Below are 21,139 nucleotides of genomic sequence, written 5' to 3'. Positions count from 1 at the left end.
ACATATATATATATATATATATATATATATATATATACATACATACATATCATAAAAAATATACCAGGAATGTGAAACGATGTCCCGGTTTGACTGGGTCTGATTCGGAAAAAATAAAAAAAAAATCATAAATATTATTCCACCTGTGCTTTTCTGTAACAAAGAAGGTCGTGGAGGGGCTGTTGACCATCTCCAGCAGTCAATGAGCGAGAGTTGGGGACACAGAGTATATAGGATTGATTTATATTGAATGTTACAGTAGAGTTAATGTACAGGTGTGAAAAAGATGGTGTAATGATGCAAGCTGCTCTCTTTTGAATTAGCTGCAGTTTATGGAGGGTTTTGAAATTGTAAAGTGGAAAGGTGAGTGGACTGTGGACCAGTTTGGCAAAAGTGTGAAGGAAGAACTTGCTTGATGTTGCAAATATGAAAGTTAACCAGGTGATGTTATGGATGTGGAAAGTGAAAGTGGAGGAGATTATGCAGAGGGCTGTCCTTGATGGTGCAAAGGCTCTGAAGCTGGAGGGTGGTAGACACACAGGAATTGTCAATGGAACTGCCAGATTTGTTTAAAGTGGACTTGTTACAATAAGCAAATGAGGTTACTAAGGTGGCATGACGTCCACGGCCCGGGAATATATCGGCTGACTAGAAAAACATTTTTCAGTCAAATTGATTGTTTTTGCTTTAACCCCTGAATATTATGGATTTTTCAAAATTGATATTAATACATGTCTTGTGTACTTCACATTTGTAAATTAATTTTGTTGTTTGTTTTTAAAGAGTATTATTACGTTTTCTGCTCAAAGTGGTTAAAGTAAACTAATACCCACTCCTGAGTCCCGACAGTAGATGGTGCAAGTTTAAAAAAAATAGTCTAACCTACTGGATCTAGCTAGCTACCTGAAAGAGCACCTGCTAGCGAACTTTTTAAATGATCCCCCCCTCAGTTTTTTTTGGAAATCGCACACTGATTATATATATATATATATATATATATATATATATATATATATATATATATATATATATATATATATATATATATATATACATATAACATGCAAAATATTTCAGCAAATGATTTTCTCAGTACTTGATACTGTTAGTACATCCACTGACTGTAAAATTACCTGTGAAACGTCTTCCCACAGCCAGAAAACTGCTTGTTGTTCCAGCCAAATGCTATGGGGTTCTGTGAGAGTAGGGAGTAGCAAGATGGCGGCCAATCAGCAATCTAGTGAATAAATAGAGATAAGTGTCTGCAACGCTGACTGATTGGAAAGCCATGGGATAGGAAGGTCCACTGGGCTTATATTTTGACCATATTTGAACAACTACTGGAGTCCCGTTGACATTTAGGGACAAGCTGACGTAAAAACATTTAACAGACTGGTTAGAAGTTGCCATGCTGGCAGAGCTTTGTGCAAACAGTTCATAAAAAGCAGCCTGATTTAGCATGATAGCTAATTGCTAGGGATAATTAGCAGAAGCAACAGGTGAGCTATTGGTGCTTGTAACTACAGTCTGTTGACTGTCTCGATTTATATCGCCTCACTGCATGATGGCAGCAGAGTTGGAAGCAAGCAGTGTAGGTTAATAACATCAATATATTTGATCAATCATATTTTTAAAAAAGTACTTAAATTTTATGTAGCATGTTAGCTAACATTAGATAGCGGCTATGCTGCAGCTCCTGGGGAGCGGGGGAGGAAAGTAATGATCCCACCATCATGGCTTCTTTAAACCCCACCCAAACTTGTCAATCCGACCAATCATGTCTTACGCAAACTCCTCCCACCCCACAAAAAACTCGACTTCCTCCTCATTCGATAACTGCCCTCTGTGACGTCATTTCACTTGTAGTTGTAGAAATGCGGTACCGCGCGCGAGCTATTTTTAGAAACACAACGTCACGATGACGTCACATCACGTGGTACGCAGTGGGGCAAACTTCTGAAACCCGCCGCTGCTTTGCTTTAAAAGAGACATGCGTTAGCCTAGGTTTTACTCGGTAAACGACTGCTTTTTCCAAATCTAACACCATGGTTTTTAAACATTGTTGCTATGGAACGGGCAACAGCGACTCGAGTTACGCTGATCGGCCGCATATGAAGGATGTTTTCTTCAAGACTGCCAAGGAGAAATGTGTGCGCTTGTGCGGTCGGCCTACACAACAGTTCAACCCGGAAAAAGTTACCAAATTCAAGTACATATGTAGCAAGCATTTTGTTGGAGGAAAGGGCACAACCGAAGAACATCCTGACCCAATTCCAGCGACATCAAGTCAAGGTAAGAGTATTTTGTTGGCCGACATGTTAATAAAGTAGCGCCTGCTACCATGATCGCATATAGGCTGTCATGGTAGCATGCGCTAACATGATAGCCTGCTACCAGGATAGCTTACTCAAAAACATTTCAAATGAGACAAACATTAAACATATACCCATTCCTGGACGGTGATTGCAAACAACAACAAAAAAAAAAACGGCCGACGCTGCCATGACCGCCGCGCAGGAAAAAAAAACAAAGCTTACCGTTCATCATCTCGGCCAGTTTTCCAGTCTTTTTAAGCCCTCGAACCTCAAGCCATCGTTTGAGCTAAAGGTTGGTGTGTTCTTCGACAGTGCGACCAGTAAACCGTGTGCCTGGGACATCGTCTTGGGAAAGTTTAACGGCTGTAAAGTCGGTCATATCCGTTATCCGTGCGTTCTCTCCTGTATGCGTTCTCTCCTGTATGCCCTACCTAAGCGGCAAAAGGGGCGTTGCTCTTGAGACGGTGACGTCACGTGCGCGGTACCGCATTAGGGTTGCGTTCACATGATTTTGGACTCACAGCTTTCAGATTCATACTCATAAAAACAATTCTAGCCCACAAAATATTTCAGACTCACATGTATGACAGAATGATGTTGGACTTGAATTTTTGTACAATATTTTATTGCCATACAAATATGAATATGAATCGTAAAAATCGTACACACATGTATTTGACAGCTTTCTTAGTCCATACTTTAGCTGCTAAGGACTATTTGCGCCCTAAAGCCCATCAGGGAGTGTTGTTGTTGGGCAGTGCAATCAATTGTCAAAATGAATAAATAAACTGGAAAGACTGCCTTGTAATGTCTGTGTGTTATGTGTAATTATGTGCCTTCTGAGCCGGTGTCTGTCCCACCAAAAATGTCATTATGGTAACACATAGTGACAATAAAGCTTCTAGATTCTTGATAATGCTTAAGAATGCAGGTTTGATTACCATGTTGGAAGAGCTAAGAATCGGGCATCTCTCCCTTGGGCCCTGCCCAAACAAAAATGGGCTTGCCTGTATCCAACAAAATTGTTAGTCAGAGAGGGGGTCCCATCCAGACAAAGTGGCTGCGAAACGACAACATTTGAAAGCGGCTTTCCAGAGTGGAAAAGTCTGAAGCTGCCCTCGATGACACTCCATCTGCATAACTGGCTACAAACTGGCATGTTTGCGCATGTGAGCCAGCGTAGACCTTCCCTCTTCCTTAACATACATGCGTTAACACAAACTTCGCTTTTAAATGAACACGTTTTGCTCCTCTGCTGTGTTTTTGAGGACTGGCTTGTCATCGCTCCACACAAATGCCTCTTTTTTTTCTCTCCTGCTCTTTACATCCGTGGCAGCGTTACCACGTCACTCAGTGGTGCGGCGTAGGGAGTACTGCTCCTGTTATGGCTTGGTGTGGTTTCAACTTTACATTCAAACTTTTCTGTGCTGATACAGTGTTCAGGTCCATGGGGATGTGGTTTTCTGCTCCTCGTAAGCTCCTCCTGATTAGTCCTCAACAACAGCAACAGCCAGCTGTGGTGGGAGCACTCCTGCCAGTCCCACCCTGCAGAGAAGAGGTAAGAGAGAGAGATTCACACAAACGCACTAACCTGCTGTGCGCAAGTTGGTGCGTGTTTGAGTATCTCTATTTCATCTGTAGAAATGACAACACAAGGATGGGATAGGCCTTAAAAGCAATCCCAATATCTTGTATTCCACTCTTCTACGGGCAGGACCATGGCCACAGTGCTACTCCTGAATTTGAGGTTGACGGTCAGTGACCCCTTTCCATCAATTTAGATTAGTTTTCCCAAAGAAGCTGAGAAGTGTAATTTTTTTTTTTTTAAATTGAGGTTTTGTTTTAAGATGTACAGGTGAATATGCGTTCCATTGTGAGCACGAAGGCACCAACTTACATGCATACATGTCTGTCCATCCATTTTCTAACACCCTTGTGGGGTCGCGAGGGGTGCTGGTACCTATCTCCAGGTGTCCATGGCGACAGGCGGGGTACAACCTGGACAGGTCGCCGGTCCATCGCAGGGCGCATGCATACATATATTTATTCTAAATATTTTTAATGCATTTAAGTATAGGGTAGTGAGCGTGTCTGTTGGTTTTGTCTCTCAATTGGATCTCGGTTAAAACTTTGACCTTCTACTTTTTGACCTCTAATTCATTGTAGCTGTGGCTCTCTGTTTGTTGTAAGGCGACAGAGGGAGAAAAAGCCCAGCGGATATATTCCGAGAAAGCCACATTTGGGGATTGTATTGGCGTCTCTGTGCGCGGTGTTTGTATTCTCGCGCTCTCCCTCTGTCATGCACGCGCCTGTCGTGCCTGCGTGCGCGCGTTATTTGCTCTCCGTTTAACCTCGGTACCGCGTTCTGAGGCGACTCAACACGGCCGCTTCACGTCTCTCTCTCTCTCCCTCTCTCTCTCTCTCTCTTTCTATCTCCCGCCTCCCTCCCTCCCTCCCTGCATCTCCCCCCCCTCTTCCTACCTGATTCAGAGCCGCTCCGACGCTATGCGTATGACCGCGTCTCTTTCTGCAAGGCGAGCACCACCGGAGAGAGCTGCACGCTCCTGCTGACCGCCGCGCCGAGCACTACCCCGACGCCGGCTGACGAGGCACCCAGGCCGGGCAACGGGAGCAGGGGAGACACCGCTGCTGTCTCGTCCGGAGGTAAGCGGTTGCGCCGGTCTTTTTTTTTTCTTCCTTGCTCTTCTTTATCGGCATTGAGGGGCTATGTTTGTGCGGAGGAGTTGGCCGCACACAGGTCGCCCATGAATGCTTTCGGTTCTATGACAGCTGAGCCAGCTGAAGCGAATATCTGCCAAGGAGCGGTGTAAGTGTTGGATATGAGCTCTCTCACGGATTGATTGACGAAGCGTCCGGCAGCCTGTTGTGCATTCGCCGATGTTTTGGTTATTGTTAATAAATGTGTCAAATAGACGTCCAGACCCGAACCTGCCCCTGCTCGCGCGTTTGTTCCTTTTATGTGTGTGTTTTTGTTTACATGAACGCTGTAAGGTTCCCGTGGTCAAGCCCGGTGTCACCGGGGGCGGCTGTGGGGTTGAGATGCAGACAGGTCCTTTTGAAGAACGTGGCCACATCGTAATCAAGGAAACCGGCACGCGCGCATGCACGCACGCACGCACGCACCCACGCAACAAGCCGACCTGCTGCATTTATTATTTGTATCTAATAAAAAATAATAAAATAAAATAAAAAATAGAAAAAAAATAGAAAATGAAAATGAAAATTTCTACGTTGGATGGCGTGCAAAACGCTCGCGCGTCCACTCTTATCTCATCGGCCTCGCTTTGCAGCGATGTGTCATGCAATGCTTCCATTGCTTAAAATGATGTTAATCATCCCCCCCCCCCCCCCCTTTTTTTTAACTGTCTTCGGTTATTGGACTTCCATCGCTGTCGGCCTGCACAAACTGCAGCTACCTAAAACCACTGTGCGTTACCGGCTCCTCCTAAAAATACCCAGCGGTTTCTCACACTAAGTCCGACTGAATTAAGGAAGCGAGAAAAAATAAGTGAGTATGCCTGATTGAGTGCCAACGCAGAGAGCTGAACGTTTGAAACTCTTGGGGGAAGATTGTTGTTTGTGTGTTTCCAACTTTGAGAACCTAGAGCACTCATTGCTTTTAGGAAAAGAAAAAAAAAAACTGGAAGCTGCTTTCTCCTAATCAATAATTCATCCCTCCATCTTTTCCAGAGTTGGACCTGGATAGAGAGAGATCTGTTAAAGGACAACCTGAAACCTTCTGTCCCAAGCTTCCACCTCACCAAACTCCCTCACTCTCCCTCCCCCCTTCCTCTCTCTCCCCTTTTATCTAGACCTTCTCAGAACCGTCTGTGTCTTCCTTTCCTCTTACCCGTTCTCCTTCTGCAAACTGGCCATGGCCTCCAAGCTGAATCCCAATGTCCTGTATGTGGCGGGCCCTGGAGAATCCCTGGGATCACCCCAAGCAGATTCTGAAAGAACTCATATTGTAAGTATTTATTTTAGGCTATATTATTATTTGTGTGAAAACAAGCCTTGATTAGACAAATGCCAGTTGCTGATTAAAAACGTTATGGTTTCTAAATGGGCAAAATTTTCTTTTACACCAATTGGTTAAAGTACCTTTTAATGAGATGCCAGAGAATGGGTAGCACCAAACCTTCATCCAGATATTGGAATTGGATCATTTTACCTTGATAGGCTTTAATCAATAATCGGTGAGGTCAGTTGTTAAAAAACAAACCACAAGTCCCCCCCCACACACACACACTCACACAGCTCTTTTTTACATGCATCCAAGCTATAAATGCTTCAACAGCAAGTTCTCTGCTGCACACAATGCACAAGTTTAAAAAAGAACCTCAGACAATAGCTAGAAACGTACACTTTGATGCATTAATGGACAATAAATCCTTTATTTTGCTGTTGCATTCAAAGTCCAACAACTGGTATCTTAGACCTAAAAACCGATAATTGGAGTTGACTGAGCTGTGCACTTATAAAAGAATGTGATGGGGTGACCACGATTTTGGAGTAGATCCACCCCCCCCCCTCCCCCCCACTACCTGTTGCTCTACATTTCCAGTTGATTTCACATTTTTCCGTTACTTACAAGGAAGGATTCTGTTATTAATAGAAACGTTTGGGAATCATTAAAAACATGGACGTCATGACACCAATACTCAAAGAGAGGTACCTATCACTCTTACTATACTGTAGCTAAAAGCTGCTTTTAAACTGCAGCTTGTAGACTATGAGTAACGTAATTTAAGAAGCCGACTGCATGCGGGTTAAACTTAGTGTACGGCTCTACTAACCCGCTGCTATCAGCTTGTTACACGTTCGGTATTCTGTAAAGAGTAGTTTGACAGAAAGGGAAAATATTCAGCATAATAAGCATGTTTATTTATAAACTAATACTAAATATACCCATCTTTTGCTCTGTTAGTTGTTGTTTTTTGTATATATATGTGTATATGTTTCCTCTATAATCTTTTAAAACCATACATGTGTTTATTTAAAAAAAAACATTTGGTGGGGGGGTGACATCATCAACTAATTTGCATATTTGTTCATGCATTTGTGACTCATGCTGTAGGAAAGCTTTTGCCAGGACAAAAAAAGTTATTAAAATAGTAATGAAATGTGTTTTGGAACAAAAAAAAAAATACATTTATAAAATAATTCATGTATTTTATTACATTGCTTCACTCCAGACTACACAAAACAAACTGTACCAAACAGACAGCTGTCAGAGGCACACAAAGTGAACCAGGTGAATAAGCAATTGTAGCTGTGTGTAAATCAAATTCAGGGAGTTTTTTTTAGTGTTTCAGAGACATAAAAAGACTACTTTAAAAACAGTATTTACGTGACGAGGCAGCAGCAGCAGTGGTGTGCCTGTGAGACAGCGCTGAGGGCAGTGGGAATTCTAGTGGCATGTCTTGCTGCTGCCTCATTACAGTGAGTCCAGAATGACTGGTGCTTTTGGTAAAGTCCACATAAAAAAAAAAAAACCTTGTTGCTTTTTGAAAGAAAGTCGGTAGAGGGGTCTGAATAGTCGCTAAAAATAGCAACAAAGGCGCTAAACGAGCAACACCGGAATGTCATAGTTTTCCTTCCCTCCTGAGAGCGGTGCAGCAAAGCAAAGTAGCCACTGACTAGCCACTAGCAGCTTCACAGCCAGACCAGAAGGAGCAGGTAGTGTTGGTTTTTCAAAATAAAGTAAATGTTAATGTTTAATGATATTTAAACTAATTGCAAACTCTGGTTATGGTTAGTATAAATGCACAAATATAAGCTATACACAATATAGGCCGTGTTTGTATATATATATATATATATATATATATATATATATATATATATATATATATATATATATACTTTTGTCATTACCTTGAGACCATCAAACTATGGTATATTCTTTATCATATCGTGAGAATTTCGTACAAGCCCATGTCTGTGCTCTATTTCCAGCAAATGGTCTTCCCTGTTTGAGAAACTAAGTTGATCAGTCGTAAAATGTGAGTTTAACCGGAACCCTAATAAATACCAAACTTATTCAAAGGTTAAAAGATACGTTAATATGACGACTTTACCTAATCTCAGTCAACATACATAGCTACATCATCGGTTTGTACGTTTTTTTTAAAAGCAAGTTCAAAGGTGGAAGTTTTCCAGTGTCGTTATCTGTTGCTAAACATCAGAGCAATATGACTCATCTTTTTATACATGTCTAAATATAAACTTCTGTTGCCTCTCGACACTCAGGAAGTGATGGGATCTGCAAACAACTGCTGGAAAAATGCCCAGGTGAAGGTAAAAAGTAAAAAAAAAAAAAAGAGGTAATTTAGCACTGTCCAAACAAAAAACAAATTGAAATTATTTAAGCTAACTGATGTCAAAATTCTTAGACATCTCTTTACAATGAGGTCCCCTGGTGTCTGAGGGAACATTAGGGACAAAAAGCGTAATAACCTTCATGTAAGCGATTTGTCCCTTTGGTACATTTATTGTTCTTAAATTGCCTATAGGTAATTGGGTTAAACAATAGGTATGTTTTTTATTGAAATATTAGAAAATATTTATTGAATCACAAAAGAGGAGGAAATGTTTGTAAATTTGTTCTGACAGTAAAAATGTTTCCTTTTGAAAAGAGAAAAACCTCCTAAACCCAGTAAAAGAAGCAGATGAATGGATCTTTAACTGTCATCTGCAGTGGTCCAAAGTTGATCTCAAACTAGGCATTGGGCGGGTCACCAGAGTTATCTATGACTTTATGGAGGACGGAGTAACACAGCATTGACCCCATTCCCATCCCCAAACTTCAGCTGGCTGAAAAAAAGTTTTTAACACTTGTTTACCAGAAAGACACAGTTCGTCTGCTTGTAAATATTGGCAGTTGTGGAAAACACAGACAGTCATAAGGTGAAAACTAAAGGACCGCTGCCGTTCCTTGGTAACGCTGTTTTAAAACTGCAGTTGGTAAGCCACAAACGGCACATTCATTCAGCCGGCTACATGAGCAGATACGCGAACTGATTGCCTAACATCAGTTTGTGATATGTGTGATACTCTATAAAAAGCAGGACAGTAAAAATATGCCACGCAGATGCATATTGTAGCAGAAGTAGAAACTGCAGCTTTTCTGTAAAAAAAATAAAAATAAAAATGTTTTAAATACGTTTGACATTTAGATCCTATGATCAATTTTGTTATCCCGTAACTGTGGTATTTTCAGTCAAGGTTATCATACTATGAGAAGCTCATACCAATCCATATCTGATTCAAACAAAACTAGAATTTCCACCTGTAACCACTACCACTTAGCAGGGAACAGGTCTGTGTGCTACACATGACTGAAAGGACACTGAACTCTACACTGTATCGTACAGGCTGTAGATGGTTTCTCATAAATTTGCCCTCAGTGATAATTATCCCTTTAAATACACATGTCACTGGCCTGTTAAAATAGACTGCACTACAGTACTAGGAGCTCCCAATGCACATTTGCTGTTGAGGTTACTTTCAGAGCGTCTGCTAGCACGTGGGACCGCTGCAGAGTCGTGTAACATGTGACTGAATGAAACTCTTTCCCAATGAGCACAAAAGTCAGATGTTAGAAGATTTTAGGGAATTTTCTACAAGGGCAAAAAGGATTTGTTAATGCATTTTTTTGTATGATAGGTTTTTATTCACTGACCCCTATTCTGCTGGGTAAATTAATGCAGTGTCAGCTATACCAAAGCTGTTTTACAACTGCTTTACAGATGTTAAACCAAGGCGTAGAAACTAACGCCTGAACCGTTTCTACCCTGCAACATTTAAAAAGTCTACAGTACACAGTAAGAAAAGCCACTTTAGTCTTTTAGAAAACCCTGATAGAAGTACTTCTTATTTTATAGTTTGGCTAAATGTCATTTTACAATATTCTTAAAAAAAATGATAATTTAAAAAACAAGTTAGGATTAAGCAGCTGCCACACTTTTCCTATCTTACCACGTATGCTTGTACATTACAAAACATCAGCTACACAGTTACTAAATGTGAGAAATTAAGGCTATTTTTTGGATCATTAAATCCTGTCACAACTAGTCCTGATACCATCCTAGTTTGACTAGTACTTGTTTTTTTTGGGGGGGGGGGGGGGGGGGGGGGGGGGGGGGGGGAATCAGGGGTGTGGAAGGGACTGTGTTCTGCTGCATTACTTATGTCATCACTGACTTGATTTTTTTTTTTTCCTCGGTATTTACAGATTAGCTGTGCTGAATTGGAAATGCAGTGCTTTAAGAGTGCTTAGAGTGGTCACTAGGGCTGGACGATATAGAAAAAAAGCATATCGATAAAATAGAAATCACATTGATCGATATTGATAATTATCCACAAATTCAAAACATATATTTTAAGTATAGCCCCGTTCATTTTATGCTCTTGCTTAGCGACCTATTTGTAGATAAAGAACAGAAAAGCACTGAATTAAAAAGCAACCCTTTATTCAACCAACTTTTTACTAACACTGCAAGTTTTTAAAAAAAAGAAAAAAGCACATGTGCTCTCTGAACTCTTTGAAAGGGGCGGAGTTTGGTTCCTTGGTCTGCATTTGTGATCGGTTGGGAGGATGTAATAATGTTAACCTACATGATAGGCTGGAATGCAAAAGGAAGGAAAACCGTTCTTCTATTGAACTTTTTACTGACCCATTTTTTCCTATCATCGATATATATTGTTATTAATTATTGTCTAGCCCTAGTGGTCACATTGTCAAGAAAATCAGAAAGTCAATCATTATATCAGTGTTGATTTCAGTTGCAAATGTGCAGCATATTGAGGTAAATTAATCTTCATCAGCACAGACAGAGCTTTTGCATAGCATTGCATGAAATTAATTGGAGTTATTATTGGGTTGCTCCCACTACTTGCATCATGGCTAACTCATTTCTGTTGCGTGTGGTATAAATGACACTTGGGAGCTTTGGCGATCATGCTGTGGGATTTGTCAACATTTCCAAAGAAAAAAAATGTGTTGTGAACTGGCTTAGCTGGTGATAAGAATTTGGCACGCTACAGTGTTAAATGGTTATAAAGGCGATGCCGGAGAATCATTTACAGAAAGCTATTCATCTCTCAATGTCTGAAAATGCAAGGCAAACGCACGGGAGTATAAAAGGGTATTAGGAATCACTTTACAAGGTTTTGCTCTTATGGTTCTATTTTCAAATTATGCATAAGTGAATGTATAAGTACATTACGACATAGTCAAGCATACATATTTTTGTTTTTATTCACTGTTAAATAGGGTTGATGAACCGAGGCCACTTGGTTGGGTTAAGGAGACAGTTTATAGTTTGGCCATTTCATCCTCATTAGCAAGCCTATTTACATGCTTCCTTTCAACCCTTGCTTTTAATAAGCTCCTAGGGTGGGGTCTGTCATTCTGGTAACCGACTCTAAACATGAGAAGGTTTTTCTTTTTTTCTTTTTCTTTTTTTTCCCCCGTCAGTGGTGTAGTAGCACAGGATGTTCACACATTACACCCCTCAACAAACTTTATATGAGGGGACGATACTGATCGTCGTGAGAACTGGTAAAATAACAATGGTGCAGAAAGGGACACGTTGAGCTTCATGTCATTTACACCCCGTTTGCTTCTTTCCACTCCAGACCGGAGAAGCGGGAGAAGAGTCATCAGACAGCGAGGGGGAGCAGGAGGAGACGTCACACAAGCTGATCCGCAAAGTCTCAACCTCCGGACAGATAAGGGCCAAGGTAGGAGAGCACAGAGTGACTCTGTGTGTTTATTTGTGTTGCTGTCAGTTAAAGATACCGTTCCTCATATAGATTTGCTGTTCGTCCAGACGTTTGGACATTAGTTTCTGAGAAACCCTCGAGAATTATAGTTTATTTATTTGGACATTTGCTACATGTTGTGGGAGCCTTTCAGACCTCTAAACATATTGAACCCGAAGTCCTTGAAGTTAGGAAGAGGAATTCTGACAAATCACGGAGGCATGAAATGCTCGTGTTCAGAAAGTGCTCCGCTAAGTCGAAGAAAATCATAAAAAATTTAAATTAAAATTCTTTTCGTCATAGCTTTCATGGGATTCTGATTAAAAGCTTGAACGCCTTAGATATTTCGCTGCGTATAAAAAAATGCCCAACCTCTTTGACTCTTGGACGTGTTGACATGGTTATTTAAGAACAGTTTTTTTTTTATGGTTTCTTTGTTTTTGTTTTTTGTGGTGGTTTTTAAATAGTTTGAACAGCCAATTTGTTACCTCCCCTCCATCTGCAGGTCAGACCTCCACATGGTTTTGTTTCTTCTCTCTTTTTCTAATGTAACTTTTATCAACACTCCAGTCAGATTTTTGATATTGTCTGAAGCTGTGTGGGGCTCGTGAGGTCAAAGACCGCCTGATCTGCTTCCTGGCTGCGTCACTTTCCACTCTTACCGTCACTCTGATGACTTGTCTTTGAATCTCTCATACAGGATGTGATCACCCCGTTGCAATTTCCTTTCTTGTTGTCCTTCTGGTGGGTGCTTATTGGCCTCTGGACTCTGGTATTGATTGCTTGATGCTAGCTTCTTGCTGGCATTTGAAGAAACACGCGTACACTAAACCCACAAAGAGGCACATTTTAGACTGGTGTAATAGAAACGTAGTTGTTTAATACAAATGAATGTAGACTAAACATGTTGACATGTATGACTAACTAACTGAGCAAATATTTAGTCAAAAAGGTGTCCACATAATTCTTTAGGCATTTTTTCGCATTTTTGCTTATCAATTTATGTGTTAACATTTTAAGGAACTTGGAATTAATACTATTTTAATTTTGATGTATTTATTTCATTTTAAACAGTTACAATGTTATAGTTGTTTGGAGAGCAAAATTCTCTTAAGGATTAATAAGGGTTTAGTCTTGATGAGTTAGGAAAATAAATGGAAGAAGTTTTATATTTATGGAAACCCCTTCCCTCCCCCCATAAAAAAAAAACAATGTAGTATGTGGCTTTTCTCAGTGGCACAAACAAAGATAAATGTGTGTGCGGAAATCATTATCCATCATCTGTGCGCTGATCATCAGCTGTAAAACGCAGGCAAATCAATGGGAGACGAGGGATTCCCGCAAACCCATGTTGCCATGGGGATGACATCCCATAATGCTCAATTTACTCGCAGGAGATAATGGCAGTTGATACAAATCTGGTATTGATCGGATAATTTAATCGTGGTGGGAGCATATGAACGCTGCAGTGGATTGGTGATGATAATAGGAGCAACTTAGTGTTTCTGTTTACCAACGCCATTGCACAAAGGTCCAGCCATCTTTAAAAAGTAATATAGCAACAATTATAGCATATGGTTGCCTTTTGTAATGACAGGATAGCAGAAGGTCACAACAGCATTTAGAAATAAATCAAATTCCCAGCACCAAACTTAAAATTACCTTTTGGAGAAATGTTTGGCTTAACAGTTGGATTCATTCATTTATTGAAATCGGCAAAGAGCTTAGAGCTTCCTCAACCCAGACCGTTGATGTAAGGATGTGTTAAAAAATATAACCTAAAATAAGTTAATCTTCTATTACCTGTAGAATAAAATAAAAGAGAAAGTCTAAAGTTTAATTTTAAGACTTTTATTAAGTGAAGAAAAAAATAAAGCTATTGAGAAACAAAAGAAAACAGTTTTGAACTGAATCACGTGTCGTGATTATTGTTGCCTCTAACAAATTGCAGCAGTGCAGGCCCCTATACGGTTGGTACTCTCTTCTAAAGCCCCTCTGATCGCTTTCCTGTTTATCTTTTCATCTGTTCTTTGCAGGGCAATTGTTGTCTAACATTTCTTTTCTCTGTTTCATGTTAAACTCCCCTGTAGTTATCTTTGTACTCTTCTCCTGACTGGTACCTTCATACCTTTTAGATCCCTTTGATCTTTTGCAAAAATCTTTTGTAGGGCCCTCTCTGCCAGAAAAAATCCTGCAAGGACAGGCTGACTCTAGCTTATGGGCAGCTGTGTACAGAAAAAGACTAAAAGCTGTAACTGAATCAATAAAATATTTTACTAAGTAGCAAATTAAAGGTCTGCACATTTAAAAATAGATTTGCACTTTACGAAATTTCTAAAAAAAAAAAAATACATTTCACATGATAAAACTGCAGAACTTCCAATGTGTTACATCTATTCATGGGACATGCTGTCTCACATTAGGAAAGAATTGATTTGAACTAAAAACACGTTAAACTCCGTTTTTATCACCCTTAACAGTTATCATACATCACTCTCAATTAAATACTCACTGATACTGAAAGCTGCTAAATTGGAGTCTTTTGTCTTTTTTGAGTGCTTCAGTTTCGCTTGTCAGAAAAAGATCTGATTTTTAAGATTCAACGTAATGATCACATTTCAGGGCCGATTCCAGTCACCAGCTAATTTACGATAATTATTGCAGCCATTTATTTTTAATGGATTTTATACGCATCTTGAGCAGAGTTGGCTATAATTTTGGCACCCCTGAACAGAATTCAGTCCTAAAATGGGGGGAGGTTGTTTAACTTGTCTGCTACTACTACTACTAGATAGAGATTTTAGACTTCCCTGACTCTGTACAGGTGTTGCTCAGTGTGTGTATCATTAGTCATGTGACATAGAGTAAGCTTGTCATCAACTTCAGGATTATGCTCGAGTGACAATGGCTTGAGCCGATTAGTGCTTTTGTGTCCTTCTTTTGCGAGTATGTTGACAGAATGTGTGCACTGCTGAGTTATAAATAAACTTAGAGGTTAAGTTTTTCACTGTTTATTGCTGAGCAGAACCCCTGCCTCTTTCTGGGATTTAATTATGCTTGACTCATTTTGTCCCCTGCCTGTTACCGTCCTCGTTACAGGGAAAGTCTGTTAGCGCGCTTGTTAAGAAGCTGCTACTCTGTATTAGCTGTGACAGGGCATTACGGCACCACTACATTAACTTAGCTCCCCACTCCTGAGATCCTAAATAATTGTGCAGATGGCGTGTCCTCTCCGTCTCACTTTGTTTCGCTAATTAAATATGTTTGACTTTCCAGAGCAGCTTTTTGATTTGGCTTTGTCAGTGGAGCAACTTTCATGTTTCTTGAGTCATTTCTTAAAAAAAAAAAATCTCACCCGGCATTTTTACTGTGGTTTTTCACGTGTTAGAAAGCTAGGATTCTGCTTTGTAATCAAATTGATTAGGTCTTCAGAGATTTGCTAATTGGCTTTCTATGCAAAGCTCATCCCTCAGACTCTACGGACTAGAAAGGATTTTACAACTGATGATTGATTTGCCTCACTTTTTAATCGCATTTTGAGTTTGCTTGTTTGAAATAATGAAGCCTCAACCCATAATTCATCCTGAATTTAAACATTATGATTATTCTTAGTGTCATGAATATATGTAAGAATAACATTTTTATTTTCTATGGGTTAAAGCTAGTAATACTTTAAGAACTACCAAAAACCAAACCGGTTTATTGAAATAGAATACAAGAAAGCAAATGAATTGAATACATCTACATTTGTCAGCACTGTAGGCCTTCTTAACACATGCTAATATGGCATAAACCACGTCGTTCTCAATTTCAGGGTGTTGCTGTGTTTCATCCCCGGCCTCGGCGTAGCATTTCCTGTGTCTCTCTTGCCTTTGTTCACGTGATCTTGTTGCCTAACACATCGGACAAAACCCAGCTGCAGAGCCACGGCCGAACATTCATTAATCAGAATGACAGAACTAAAACACACATAGCATTTTATTCTGGAAATAATTGCTTTTTTCTAATTTGTTTTACAGAAATGTAATAAATATTTTTTACAGTCTGTATTTTCTTTTTCTAATGCTGTGTATTTCATCGCCACTGTGAAACATGGTGATGGCAGCATCATGCTGATGGGAAGGTGTATGAAAATAAATACAGGGCAAAATTGGAAGAAGGGCTGTTACAGGCTGGAGGTTAAAACGTTTTCTATTTAAGGAAACCCAACAGATTGCATCAACTCACTGACAAGAGGCATGCACTCCTCCTGTAATTGTGTAGCCACAGTGGACAGTCGTCTGCATTGTCGACTATTTTGCAGCGATCCTTCATACACGTGGTGACAGTAGAGAGGAAAACTCCCCTTTAACAGGAAGAAACCTCCAGCAGAACCAGGCTCAGCGTGAACGGCCATCTGCCGCGACTGATTGGAGGTTAGAGCAGACAGAGCAGATACAAAAAGAGGTCACAGAAGCACTGATCTATGTGAGAAATGTGAAAACGTAATGGCAGTAGTAGCTTGTTTAGTGGTTTCATCTTGGAAAGAAACACAGCTAAGCAGATAAGCGTTGAGCCAGTTTTCAAGTCTAGCAGATGAAAGAGAACACAGACTGTTTGTCCCATTAAATGTTCAGCCACCTACTATGTCTACGAGAGAAACGGAGTTAGACTCTGAGAGACAGGGTTAAATGAATCATCTAATAAGGAGAACATGAAGTTGTTGGCAGCAGTAGCTCAGCTAATGCCCCCCTCCACTGCGGTGTCACAGCTTAACTAAACGCCAGGCCAGACGTAGCTACTATGCAGAGAAAAAACAGAGAACATGAAGTTAAAAGTTTAAATAACAACACATAATGCAAAATTGGAGAACAGTAGGAGAACTCAGCAGAGTGGGGTGTGAAAACGAACGGATGTCACACTTTGACATTTTCGCAGTAAAAAATCTATAAATGTATATTTTCACTTTATTATGCAAATTCGGTGCTGGTACTGTCACTCACAATTCCAGTAAACAACCTGTTAGCTTCTGGTTATAATATAACAAATATAGAAAAGGTCATCAGGTTAATAATACTGTTGTAAGACACCTTTAATTCTATGCAAAAAAGTCTTCCAACTAGTTTGCATATGTTGCATTAAAAACAGAATCTCTTCCCTCCAAATTTTCCTCACTTTCACCATTTTTGAATGGATACATTTTATAAGGATACATTTTATAAGAATCTTTTAGATAATCTATTAGATAATGTCATCCAGTAACAGAACGTAGGACCTTAGATTCCTGTGTAGCTGCACAGGTCTGACGGTTCACAGAGCACTCAGAGCAACAGTGATAGCTTCTAATTTTAGTTTGGCTAATGCTTTTGTTATCTAATCACCTTAACTATAATGTGAGGACAAAGAGATAGTGAAGAAAAAGGAAACTTGGTGGTCCAGATTGAACCTGTGCTATAATTCAGGGAAGTGTTTGCGTTTGTATTTCCATGCATCAAAAGAATAAACCATAAATAGATACATGATGTGCTTTTGTGAGCAAAGACATTCATTCATTGTCCAGTTTGATTCATCAATACGTGGATTCCTTGGAACAGTAAAAAGTTGACTTTTTAGCACATAACTTGCTGTATTTTTAAATGTCTATACATGCTTAGCTCATGGTTAATTAGCTCACTAACTGTACCCCTATGTGTTCAAAAATCATGCGCATCCATCTGCAGAACACCGCAGGCACTTCATTTAATCTTCGCCCATGTACCACTGCAATCTTATCTGGGTCGGAAATCTTAGCTTCTGTTCACGCGCACAGCTTCTACTGAGCTACGCCGACTACCTTGATAGGCTGTCTGTTAAACATTAGTGTTAATGTTTATGGGAAATGATTTTCACCTCAGTAGTTTTGTCTCTTGGAATGGTCTTCAGGAAGATAAGAAAATAGGAAATTGCAAAGTTAATTAGAATGGCACCTGAAAGTGCTGCGTAAAGTGAGGTGGTGGCTGTCTTATGTGAAGCTGATGCTACCTGACTTCCTACTCTGTTGACTAGAAAGGTTAATTTTAAATGTTTTACAGCGTGGTGTCTCTTTAATTTCAGCTAGTTTACAACAATTTCCTACAGTAGGGTTTGACATGCCAGTCAAAACTTTAGTAGGTTTCAGATTTCTCTCTAAAAAACCCAATATAAGAGATTCTATGACTGGCGTTCATTATTTATATTTGGAACAGCATGAAGGCAGATTTGCTGTCATTTAAAAAAACAAAGTCTCCACAATGATGACAGAGTTGATGGCTTATGTGGTCTTCATGATGTTACGCAAGCAATTAGCACTATCAGCAGAACTAAAACAGTGGGCTCAGTGCATTTCTTTACTTTGAGGTTTGCGAAATGCTGCCAACATTTTAAGTCCAACGTGCTCCATGGCAGACAAAGGTCAAAAGCTCAAAAGTATAAAACTGAGCAACTCTGGTATGCCGTAAGTCAATCAACCATCCTGTTATCTATTGATGTCTTCTTCTGTCTCGCCCTCTGACTGCTGGAAAAACCTGCAGACATGTCTCGAAGTGTATTAGAAAATACTTTCCCTCTTAAATAGCTTCCTACAGTTTTTGACCTCTGACTTTGCTAATTCTAAATAATTATAATACCAAAGACGTAACTTTGATTCCTTCCTCGCTCAGTAAATATGCAATATGCAAACACTGAAATTTATATTATATTATTATTTATATTTAAATTATACAGATTTTGACCAATCTGTATAATCTGACCCAATCTGTATAATATGATTGAACTTGACTTTGTAAAGTGCCTTGAGATGACATGTTTCATGATTTGGCGCTATATAAATAAAATTGAATTGAATTGAATTGAATTGAAATATGTTACTGTCGGTGAGACCTGCTTGCACTACAGTATGGTGCATTTTCTGTTAAATCTAACAGGAAGGCACACTAATCACCAAAGGATTACCAGAGAGTTGGGGCTCTGCAACTTGTCAGCTGCCTATCTCCATCCGTCAATGTGAGAGAGACAGTGTGCCAGCCTTATCGCAGGACAATGCAGAGACATACAGGACAATCATACATGCATGGACACGTTTATACCTAACAGCAGCCCTAGAAGAACCCGATGATTTGTAATTTGCAAAAAGAAAAAAAAATCATAAAAAAAAAAACTATCACTTTTCAAATTCCCAGTTATCTGGGTTCTGTCAAGAGTAAGCGAGCTTAAATCGGAAGCGACCGGGCACTCTTTCAACTCAGGTGACCAAGTTTGACTCACACCAAGCAATGGCCTCTAAGGGCCCTGGAGAGTGACCACTGGGATCAGTGAGATCAGATCAGGTCTGTCAGGTTGAAAATGGCGATTTGTGAAAAATGATGCGGCCTCTCCTGAGGCTTGCCTTCAACCAAACCAATTGGGTCAAATTTGTACACAGGATCAAATGCACAAAACACACAACCTCTCGGCTTTGACTCAGCAGCTCAGTTATGGAAATAGCTCAGCATTTGTTTTGCTGTGTGCAGATTTGTGTATTTACTGAAGAGATTAAAACATTTTACAGCTACACCTAATTCAGGTAAAAAAAAAAACATTCAGGAGTCGCTGCAGAAAATGAGCGTGGACCCTAGGAAAGCCTTGGAGAGTGGTTGAAAACCAAAAAAGATTTTCTTTGATAGTAGTTGGGTTTTTACCCTCAGAGGGTGGCTATAATTACAACTTAATGGGCTCAGTGGGAACTGGTCTGGTTTTGCACTGAATGGTTCTAGCCTTAATACGTTAACAGAAAGCTCAAGCTCACCTGATATCACTATTTTAGAAATTCAATTTGGGAAATTCAAAAAGGCATAAGGCACTGATGTGTCCTTCTAGGTATACAGCTATGCTGTTGAGGTTTCTATTAATGTGACTGCACTCAAGCTTTTCTTAAATGTCCTCTTTGTCTAGTTCACGTTTAAATTTCCCTCTTGAGATTACTTTGCACCATTCAAGAAACGTTACTGAAAAAGGAACATAAGAGACATCATTCAGCACGTATAGAGGAAAAATAGTGGCTATGACGACTTGCAGAACTGAGATGGAGTGGTGGTGGTGGTGGTGGGGGGGGGGTTCCTCTCATGGGTAGCTGAGGCAAAAAGCATGGTGGGTCTGGTTGCTCTGAAGTGTTTGGTCAAATTTGCTCTTTAAAAGTAGACAAGTGGGACATTCCTCCTGTTTCATACGGGACTTTGTTTAATAGGCTCTGCAGACCATATATCTGATTTGTGGTCCAAGTGGAACGGCTGCAAGATTTCTAAAAAGAGAAAGATAATAGATGGAAGCTGGGAATTTACAACAGCTATCACAACAACTGCTGCAGGTCTTTTTCAGCCTTTTCACCGTTTGGCACCATTGCAGTGGTGGTCGTTTCGTACCGATCTCTTTCAGGTGCGGTACTGAACCGTCTGCTACGAGACATTTTAGTGCTAGCAAGAATCCGTTTATGCACAGCAGGGGGACGTTTCGTTTCTTCTCTGACAACAGAAGATCTCAAATGACTATCCATCAGGCACTCTTGTAGTGGAAATAAGCAACTATGAAGTTTTATTTTTTGCTTCTAGTTTGAAATGAGAGCAAAAAAAAAGGATAAATGGCAAGACTTAGGTGAATAATAATAAAGTGAATTGTTGAAGCAGCAAATTGACCTAAATCCAAACCAAAAACTAGAACAGCACAGAAAGGAAGAAAAAAAGGGAAGGTAATTTTAAATAAGCTTAAACACACAATGAAACAACAACTGCATTATTGTTCCTTTCTGCACTGCAAAAAGGGAACAAAAAGTAAGCAAAATTTTCTTGAAATGAGTATATTTTACTTGATTTGAGCAGGTAAATGAGACTATTTGCCAATGGAATAAGATTTTTTGCACTTAAAATAAGAACAATTCATCTACATCGTCTTATTTCAAGTGCAGGATGTCTAATTATGCTATTTTAGGAGTAAAAATACTCATTCCATTGGCAGATAGTCTTACTTAGCGGCTCAAATCAAGGAAAATATACTCATTTCAAGAAAAT

The 21,139-nt window shown here is 39.8% G+C and overlaps 1 protein-coding gene across 2 annotated transcripts in view; it reads left to right on the top strand.

Moving 5' to 3' along the window:
* Positions 1 to 4,761: 4,761 nt before the first annotated feature.
* si:dkey-172j4.3 (diacylglycerol kinase delta) overlaps positions 4,762 to 21,139 on the top strand; it is an 84,467-nt gene continuing 68,089 nt past the window's right edge. The window contains exons 1-3 of one of the 2 annotated variants that reach the window (XM_036146265.1): positions 4,762 to 4,979; positions 6,149 to 6,303; positions 11,979 to 12,083. In XM_036146265.1, coding sequence (XP_036002158.1) covers positions 6,211 to 6,303; positions 11,979 to 12,083 — 198 coding nt within the window. In that variant the 5' untranslated portion in view covers positions 4,762 to 4,979; positions 6,149 to 6,210. Of the gene's footprint in view, positions 4,980 to 6,026; positions 6,304 to 11,978; positions 12,084 to 21,139 lie in introns of both variants that reach the window. The other variant, XM_036146264.1, reaches the window with a different exon arrangement.

The sequence above is a fragment of the Fundulus heteroclitus genome, chromosome 14, assembly GCF_011125445.2.
Source record: "Fundulus heteroclitus isolate FHET01 chromosome 14, MU-UCD_Fhet_4.1, whole genome shotgun sequence".
Classification (NCBI taxonomy): domain Eukaryota; kingdom Metazoa; phylum Chordata; class Actinopteri; order Cyprinodontiformes; family Fundulidae; genus Fundulus; species Fundulus heteroclitus.
The sequence above is the reverse complement of the archived record's forward strand: the minus strand, read 5'-3'. Positions and strand labels throughout refer to the sequence as shown.